The following is a 9,427-nucleotide window of genomic DNA, read 5'->3' on the forward strand; positions in this document are numbered from 1 at the left end:
AAGTACCAAGCATTATTGACATTATATATATAAAAGGTAGTTCAGATTGACTAGGATGAGTGGCTTTGAATCATGAACATGTGATCCTTTACCCTGTATATAATTTGATCTTCAATCATCATGAACTGCCCAACAGCTTTTTAGACACCTATAATCATTTTCTTTTGGAAAATTTCAAATAAAAACCCGAAGTACCTTTATTTTTACAAACAAAGACCTAGAGTAGAAGAGCTTGGCCAAGAGCATTTTTCGTCATTTGCTTTCTTTGATTTTTTTTTTCCTTTTCTCTTTCTTCTTTTCCTTTTTTATGGCCATTCCTTCTCACCGGTGGAGGGCTAGATGAGGCAGCCCGGCCTCGCCGGTGGCCAGCCATTGGAGAGTAGGAAGGGCAAAAGAAAAAAAAAGGAAAAAAATTAAAGAAAGAAAATGACAAAAATACCTTGGTTAGGTCTTTATTTGAAATAATATCCATTTCCGGTTTTTATTTGAGAAAATGATGGCATTTCGATCTCTTGTTTGGGATTTTCCTTTTTTCAACCCAAAATGTGAAATCCCTCAATTCCCTTTTTTTGTTTTTCCTATTTTGAGCTGACCTCATTTTGCAGAATTTTCCACCAATTCGACTAAGAAGTAAAATTAAATTTCATCTCGTGATAAGGCACTCAACATTGATTTTTCGGTCCGAAACAAATTGGTATTTCCCTTTTCTTTAGTTTATTTATCGAATAATGCAATACATTGTATATATATTCATCCCACGTTGTTGGGAGACAAAACATTCAAAAGGAAAGCAAAAAAAAAAAAAAAAAGATAAATCGAACGTGAAAATATAACCCCAATTTTGCGTGCCAATTTGATTAGAGAAAGCAGCAAACTTTTCAAAGCTTAGGAACATGCTGCGTGTGGCCAATAATGAAACTCGATTCGAGTTTTGATTTTGCTGGGCTCGTGCTGCCAACTGTAATCTGACAACCTTGTACTCCATCATCGCCTAAATGAAACGAATGAGCTCAGCTATGGCCCCAAGGTCCCCAACAATGTCCCACGGCAAATAAAGATCTCCTTTAACGCTTTGCATCCCATTTTTCCTACGTTAATTCTTTCAACCATGAAAAGGGTCCGTCCCCGGAATTTTTCATTTTTGCCAGCAGACTTGAATTGAGCGAGACGATTCATGTCCTCAAAATATAAGTTCGAATGGTCGAGATCGTGTCGCTCGTGACGAAAAGAAAAATCTATACATGGGTCGAAGAGAATGCGATGAATCAAACATGCATATTAAAAACCTATGATTGTACCGACATGAAATCGAGCGCTCCTATCATAAATATCGTCCTAGAAGCCCGATAGCTTTTTTCCTTTTTGGCCGCCTTAGAACCCGAGATTGGAAGCTTGGTCCTATGTGCATCATGTGATTTTTCAATTGTATTCTCTTCTTCCTTCCTGGGTCACCGTCTAGGGTTACAAGCAGACCTTGGGGCCTGGACATTTGATCTGGTTTTGGGGGGACATGGACGTGCGATCCCGGGCACATACGACTTGACAGAAGACGAAACCAAAAACTCATCGTCGTTTCTCAAGGTCATATCCTCAAGGAGAAGAAGAGAGAGAGAGAGAGGGAGTTGCCACTTGCCAAGTGTTATCCCATTCTTCTTATATGTAATTTGAATATAGAATATATAGATATCGAGTATATTTCCTTGCTTCTCTTTCCTTTCACTGAGTTTGTCCGGATCCTCCTCCCCTTCTTAACCGAAGAGAAGGAGCGGATCTTGTCGGTCTCAAGAAGAAACCTCTCGCACACATTGTTGACCCATTTTCGAGAGATTAGAATTAACGCGGCGCGACAACCCGACGGATAGTTCGAAATCCGACCCTCCTCCCAATCTTGTTACTGTTTTTCGTCGGGTGGCGAAACGTCATTTCGTTTCGTATCCGATGAATTAAGCATCCGAATCGCAAGATCTCCCAATTCAAAGTAATGATGAGGGTCAAACACCCAGTGTCGGGCGACGATTCATATCTATCGTCGGAGTAGATCGGAGTACAAAATTCGAATTGTATATGCTTTTTGAAGAACAAATTAACCAAAAAGAAGAAGAAGAAGAAGTAAAAAAGAGAAAGAAAGAAGATAGTGGAGTGGCAAGCATTTGCAAGTAGTGGTCCCGTAGTGGCCCCATGATCTCCAGGACATAGATCGGGATCCACGGTAATTGACTTCTCAATCAATATATGCCCTGCGAATATGCTTTCGCCAATTCTTATCTAACTCTCCTTTTTTATAATAGCAGATGGTGAACGACCAGACGAGATGTGGCACAAGTAGTAGATGCAGTACGAGAATCAAACGGGTTGTCATGTTGCTATCAACTGATGTGAGTCCATTTGAGCTTGGAACCATTAGATTAATATGCCCACCATCAAACGAAATCAATGATTAGCCCCGTGCTAAAGGTTAGACTATAGTTAAGTAGGTGGTCAGATGTGGAAATTCCCCAACCCACCCCCACGAAAAAGAAAATAATAACAGGATCAGATAAAAGCATTAAAAGTTTGAAAATTTTCGTACAATACTCATTTGGGTGTCAAAATATTTTCAGAATCACTTAAGTGTAACTTTAGAAAGGAAAAAAAAGATCACTTAAGTGTCAACTCTAATTTGAGACTCGAAAAGTTGATGTTGCGATTTTTTATCATTTTTTCGGAGCGACGTGGCTCTTCGCAAATACGGCGTTACTAAACATGTTTGTCCCCAATTTAAAACCCTAATTCGTGGACTGGAGAATCCTAATTGTTGTGCTTAGGGTTTGGGTTGGACGATGATGGCCGACCACTAGATTTGGATGGCGTGGCCGACCATGGATGGGGGCTCGTCCACAACAGCACCCTCGTCCACGGATTATTTTGGAGGGAGAGAAACGGCATCAATTGCTGGAGAATCGAAAGTGGCGGAGACAGAGAATTGCTGGAGGGCGAAGAACGCGAAGCTTCGACAATGCTTGTGACGGAACGACGGGCAGCTCGACTTGGACCATGGCCGCGAGCGACGACGGCGGCGGCAATCGAAAATTAGTCATATAGATCTGGCGAAGCTTCTAGATCTAGCCATGGCCGCGAGCAACCATTTGGAAAATTACTAAATATGGTGGTTGTTGAGAAATCCCATATGTTGTTTTGATGATGATAAAGACAGTCTAACTTGTATATTAGTTGAGAAGTACCATGTGACATATGCACAAGCTAAAATGCACATGAGGTCATAAACAGCACTAGGGGATTTTGATACGAGGAGTGCTCTAACATTGGCTATTGTGCTCCACTGATATCAACGGATCGTTGTCGATATATGATGTGAACAAGATATTGAGAGTCCAAAAATTTACAAGCTGAAGGATCTTCATATCCGGAAGGACCTTAATTGAGGATGAACAAGCCGAGAAAAATGGGGACGTTCGTGATAGCTTGAAGGTACAAATATCGGCTGAATAGTTGGCTGGACCTGGTGATGGTGAACAAGTCTAGACCGAGAATGTTTGATAAAGCTTGGAAGTATCATGAAAATGAATTGTATGGTAGAGTTCCAATATTCTTGAAAGGACTAGAAGAAAGATCATCATTGTTATATTGGTTACTTTTTTTTTTTTCATATCATGAGTTTTTTTTTGTCGAAAAAAAGTTTCATGTTTTTTCCTAACAAGATTTATTTTTTTGTCGAAAGAAAGATTCCATTCATTAGTCATGATAATATTCAAGAGATACATAGAATGCTTTTAAGCTCTCAGCAAAAAGTAAATACCAAAGCATATTCTGTAACTAAAAGTACACTCTCATCCTCCAAGAATAGATTTGTCATCATAAAATTTCTGTGGTCGATCACCAGATTCGGTGATAAACACACACCAAGAACTCCAACACCATTTGCATTGGCTTGCGGTATGCCCTAGCAAGAGAACATAAACAAGATTCATGTTTTTTTATTTATGTGTTTATCCTTTGAATATGTAGATATAATCTAAATATAAATATGCTTGACATTTGATCGGGCTTTTACCAAATTAACCTTTTTCATAATTTGATCAATCTTTCTTTTCCTTTTTTAACAAGATCGGGTAAATAATTAAAATAAATCTTAATTTTCGACTTTGAAATATAGTTTCACTCACACATTCGGAAGAAAAAGGCAATTAATTGTATGTTCGTAAGTTGTCATAAATATAAATTTATTGTGAATGAAACGTAAATTGATATCTTGATGGATGTAATGGAGCATTTGTATTGTGAAATTAACGAGAGAGATGATATAAATAAAGATGGACTAGCTTGATAATGAAAAAGAAACAATAAATTGAAGAGAAATGAGGGTATTTCGATAATTTAACTATAAAAAAAAAAAAGGAGTGCAGTTAAAATGAGAGTGGAAATAGCATCGTCCTAAAAAATATGGAGAATCTCCTAATTATCCCTAATAAAAACAGAGGAAATTATATGATATTGAGAGTAGCTATAAAATGGGTATGGATCACTCCGGAAGACATTGTTATCGGATTTCAAAAACGAGAAGTATAATATGAGAGATATTTAAGGTATGAAATAAACAACTGCAGAAGGAAGAGGAACATAGCACAATGCTGAACGCACATCACGGCAAAAGTGATGGCAATTTCAACAGACGCGGTCCTAAGATGTGGCCAACGTTCACATTTCCTGAGATGAGAATCAACCCATGACGCGATTTGTCTTCGCGATGGCACTTAGAAAGCATCATTCTCTCGTTGGCTTTAACCGGTGAAAAGAAATTCGACGCGGAATTAGAGACCATGTCACCTCGGTGGACAGGAGGAATTTACCGATTCCGTAGTTTTTGAATCCACGCTCCGTCCATGTTCATCCCTTTCCCAAAGACGGGGTTTTCAGTTCCCGATCTTCTGATCACGACGTTCACGCCAGGCGAAAAGCACGCTGAAACCGGAAATCGACCGTTGATTGCTCAGTTCCCTCACGCCAATGGTCACATTCATCCGTTGAACCTTCACATTCCTGGACACACAGCGTTGGATCGTTCCGAAGTCACGTTGTTCCAGATGCGACCGGCCTAACGTCGTCGCCATTCCACAGGATCTCTCTCATCCGATTCAATTCGATTGGCCGTTTCCCCCCGTCTTTCTGGTCACCCGCCGAACTCCTTCAATAATCATTTTTTAGGCAAAGTGGTCCTCACGTTGTTGATGCGCCTGTTGACCCGGAACACCCCCACGACCCACCGTCTTGGGGACACGTGTCGGCAGGGTAGCCGTGGGGCCCACGGCGGGATCGTGCCTCGTTGCGCCTTCCTTTTCCTTTGTCTTTTTTTTTTTTTTTTTTTTTTTTTCGAGGTTTGAAATTTCGTAAGGCTCCAAGAATTTAAAACCAAAACGGCGACTTTGAAGGGTTCGCCGCCCCTCCCCAGCTCCGACCCACGAGACTTTTCTGCGTCCCACACACGTCCCCGCTTCGGCGCGTGCGCCTCTCGTGCCGACCCTGCCGGATCTCACGTGCCGCGACCCTTTCGGGTCTTTTCCCCCCGCTTTCCCTCTTTTTTCTTTTTCGTTTACTAATTTTCGATGGACATTATATTCTGTCTTACTGGGGAAAACACAAAAAAAAAGCAGTACTCCTTTTTTTTTTTTTGGGTTCTACTATTTTAAGGACTTCTCTACAATATGCTGTCTTTTTTCTTTTAATCTCACCATGAGTTTGATATTTCATTTTGGGCATGCAGTTCCAAGTTCATGACGTTGGCGTTCATAAACTTTATAAATGATTATTCAAGGTAACAAAATGTTACTATATTAATCACGATCAACCTAGAATTCACAAAATTATTGAAGAGATATGGACAAAAGAGCTGAGGAAAATGTTATAATAATGCCTTAACATGTTTTGTAAATGACTTTTTCATGTTAATTAAGATATAGATTTTTCTATGTCCAGCACGAATGCGATAAGTTTCAAGGATGAGAAACCTCGCTCATTAGTTCAACCAATACATCCCGACCGACTCTTCTTTCCCGTCTGTTTCCCCAGTGTCCTATTAAATATTCGCTTTTTATACGAATGGGAATTAGAAGAGAATCTTTATCGGTTTCACGCGAGATTTCAACCGCACACTAAAAATTTTGAATAGGTAGTTACCGAGTAGGGAAATTTCTTGATTGGTGTTGAAATCATACATTTGTTTCCTCTTTTAAAAAAAGTCGAAATCCACATTTTAGCGAGGGAAATATTGTAACGATAAGAAAGGTCACGATACATTGAGAACTATAGAATTATCTCTAACTCTTTTCTCTATGACTTTTGCTATGCCTATTTTGTCGAGCCCGCATTACTTATGATACTAGCATCTCCACCCTTAATTCATTTATCGCCAGGGCTGCATATCTATTGACAATGTATGACAGTTTAAGGGCGAATATCTACTACTAATTTATGGTAATCTTGTATAATCTCCCCAAAAAGGAAATCAGATTCTTCCTTTCCTTTCCTCTTTTTTTTTTTTTTCCTTTTCTAAATTTCTGGAGAGAAAAAGGAAAAAGGGCGAGGAAGAGTGTCAACGTGGCACCAATGACGCCCCGCGTACAGCACGACGCTTAACTAGACCACGCCCCTCGCACGTGCCGCCACTTCATATATAAACCCCCACAAACCCCGGCTCTTTCCTCTCACTCTCCCTCATCCTCCCTCCCTTCTCTTCTCTCTTTCTCTCTCTCTCTCTCGCTCTTGACTATGGCGTCGGCCTCCTCCTCCTCCGCCGCGACCGCCGTCTCGCCGACGCCGCTGCTGAGGGACGAGCTCGACATCGTGATCCCAACGATCCGGAACCTGGACTTCCTGGAGATGTGGAGGCCCTTCTTCCAGCCCTACCACCTGATCATCGTCCAGGACGGCGACCCTTCGAAGGTGATCAAGGTCCCCGAGGGCTTTGACTACGAACTCTACAACCGCAACGACATCAACCGCATCCTGGGGCCCAAGGCCTCCTGCATCTCGTTCAAGGACTCCGCCTGCCGCTGCTTCGGCTACATGGTCTCCAAGAAGAAGTACATCTTCACCATCGACGACGATTGCTTCGTGAGTCTTGCTCCTTCTGGTAGTTTGGATTTGGATCGTGGTTGACCGTGACTAGTTGAATTGACAATCAGCGGACTGTTTTCTTTTTTTTTTTTTTTTTTTTTTCTGTTTTTGTTTTAAATGTGGAGATCTAGTTCTGGTTTCGTTCGTTCTATGCCGATCTGGTCACTGTGAATTGGTTGGTGGTTGTTTGGGCGGGCTGATCTGTGTTTTGACTCAAGTAGCTTATGGGAAGGGATGCTTTAATTTTGGTGAGCAGACTTCAGTAGTGGATGTCAATCTAGGTTTCTTAAAGAGCTTAGTAATACTGTTATCGGTCACGAGGCTGGTGGCGGAGAGTTGGGAAAGGTAGATCTGTTGATTTTCTATCGATTGAGCGAGTTTGAGTAGGGACATTGTCGTAATTCTCACCATTTCTAGTTTGAATTTTTGTTTTATCCCCCGGTGTTGACTTAGATCCTAACGAAAAACCCTTGCTTTGCTGTAGCTTTTTACTTTTTGTTTCGCCATACGCGAGATCTAGCCTCTTTTTTTTTTGTTTTTTTGTTTCATGTAATGTCCTAGGCTGCATGATCTGGTCAAGGTTTAACATTGAAGTGTGAGTGAAACTATGGGCATGCTTTTTGTCTGACGGATATCCCATAGAAAATAAGGGCTTAATATTGTGGTGCATTGCTTTCTTGTTGTTGAAGTTGGCGAGTCAAGGTGAAAATTAGTTTATTTGTGACGTTGTTTATTTATTTGTATGTGAACAATGGTAGGTCGCTAAGGATCCAACTGGCAAGGACATCAACGCGCTCGAGCAGCACATCAAGAACCTTCTGACTCCATCCACACCGTTTTTCTTCAACACCCTTTATGATCCATACAGAGATGGTGCTGACTTTGTTCGCGGATATCCCTTCAGTCTCCGCGAGGGCACTCCAACCGCTGTTTCCCATGGCCTCTGGCTCAACATCCCTGATTATGATGCCCCCACTCAGCTCGTCAAGCCTCTTGAAAGGAACACTAGGTTTGGACTTCGTACTCTCTGATCTGTGTGTGTATAAGTGCAATGCATGCTTCGGCATTGGATTATGAATACCTTGTGCCTCTCTCTACCAGGTTCGTGGATGCTGTCTTGACAATTCCAAAGGGAACTCTCTTCCCTATGTGCGGAATGAACTTGGCGTTCAACCGTGAGTTGATTGGCCCTGCTATGTACTTTGGCCTCATGGGTGATGGTCAGCCAATCGGGCGCTACGACGATATGTGGGCTGGCTGGTGCATGAAGGTAGTTAGGTTTCAAACTGTTCTTGTAATGCGTTTTCAGAAATAGCTCGACAAATAAGACTTGCATTTTGTCAGCATCCGAGAAATGGGACTGGACATTATTTGATTTTGATTTTTTGCCCACTTGATTAGAGAAGCTAAAATCAGTCATTTTGATGACTACGCAGGTTATCTGTGATCATTTGGGATTTGGAGTGAAGACAGGACTCCCTTACATCTGGCACAGCAAAGCTAGCAATCCGTTTGTGAACCTCAAGAAAGAGTACAAGGGTATCTACTGGCAAGAGGAGCTGATCCCATTCTTCCAGTCTGCGACCCTTCCAAAGGAATGCACCTCCGTCCAGAAATGCTACCTCGAGCTCTCTAAGCAAGTGAAAGCCAAGCTCGGCAAGGTCGACGAGTACTTCAACAAGCTGGCCGATGCCATGGTCACATGGGTTGAGGCATGGGACGAGCTCAACCCATCCGGCAAGGAATCCGCTGCTGCTCTCAATGGCCCTGCGAAGTAGAGAGTTGTTTCTTTGACAGGCATTTTTCCCTCGAATAGTGCTGATCCTGTACCTTCAGTCTTATTATTTCTGTCCTAGTTTTTTGTCCTTTTGACTTTCAAGAGCATTATTTACATGGCGGGTTTGAAGCTCTTTTTGTCTTATTTATTATATTTATGTTACTATGAGATTAGAACAATAAGGTTATTTAGGGATTCTGTACTGAATTAGATTCGGCATTTTGATGAGATTTGATTTCCTTATGGATGGGATGAGATGATTGCTACTTTCTATTTTTTTTTTTTTTTTGAGTCGTTGCTTAACTTCTGTGATTGTTTTTCCTTTTTAAGGGCCCTTTTCTAGTTCTTGGTCATTGCACGTTGACTTGAAGTGTAGGAATCTTTGTCGCCGGGATCCTGGGGGAAGTGAAGTTTTAACGTGGGAAAATGTTGTGGATGGACTTGGTCCTACACATTTATGGATCCTGTTATATGTTTTAGGCGATCCAAAAATTGAAACGCCTGGCTTTGGTCGGTTGGATGGCACAGTATACGATTTGG

The 9,427-nt window shown here is 41.5% G+C and overlaps 1 protein-coding gene across 2 annotated transcripts; it reads left to right on the forward strand.

Moving 5' to 3' along the window:
* Window positions 1–6,688: 6,688 nt before the first annotated feature.
* On the forward strand, window positions 6,689–9,163 carry LOC115734632 (UDP-arabinopyranose mutase 3). Of its 2 annotated transcripts, XR_004014690.2 has the most exons (5): window positions 6,689–7,107; window positions 7,869–8,119; window positions 8,212–8,380; window positions 8,547–8,948; window positions 8,997–9,163. XR_004014690.2 is itself a non-coding variant. In XM_030665496.2 (4 exons), the coding sequence occupies exons 1-4, from the start codon at window positions 6,763–6,765 to the stop codon at window positions 8,886–8,888; spliced, it is 1,107 nt and encodes a 368-aa protein (XP_030521356.1). In that variant the 5' UTR covers window positions 6,689–6,762; the 3' UTR covers window positions 8,889–9,163. The 2 variants fall into 2 exon arrangements, 1 of the variants encoding a protein (XP_030521356.1); XM_030665496.2 differs by having other exon boundaries at window positions 8,547–9,163.
* Window positions 9,164–9,427: the final 264 nt, after the last annotated feature.

This window comes from Rhodamnia argentea, chromosome 7 (genome assembly GCF_020921035.1).
Source record: "Rhodamnia argentea isolate NSW1041297 chromosome 7, ASM2092103v1, whole genome shotgun sequence".
NCBI classification, from domain to species: domain Eukaryota; kingdom Viridiplantae; phylum Streptophyta; class Magnoliopsida; order Myrtales; family Myrtaceae; genus Rhodamnia; species Rhodamnia argentea.

Coding starts and splice junctions, on each gene's coding strand:
- LOC115734632 (XM_030665496.2), top strand. CDS start 6,763: ATGGCGTCGGCCTCCTCCTCCTCCGCCGCGACCGCCGTCTCGCCGACG. Junction 7,108..7,868: donor CCATCGACGACGATTGCTTC/GTGAGTCTTGCT, acceptor GAACAATGGTAG/GTCGCTAAGGATCCAACTGG. Junction 8,381..8,546: donor GGGCTGGCTGGTGCATGAAG/GTAGTTAGGTTT, acceptor ATGACTACGCAG/GTTATCTGTGATCATTTGGG.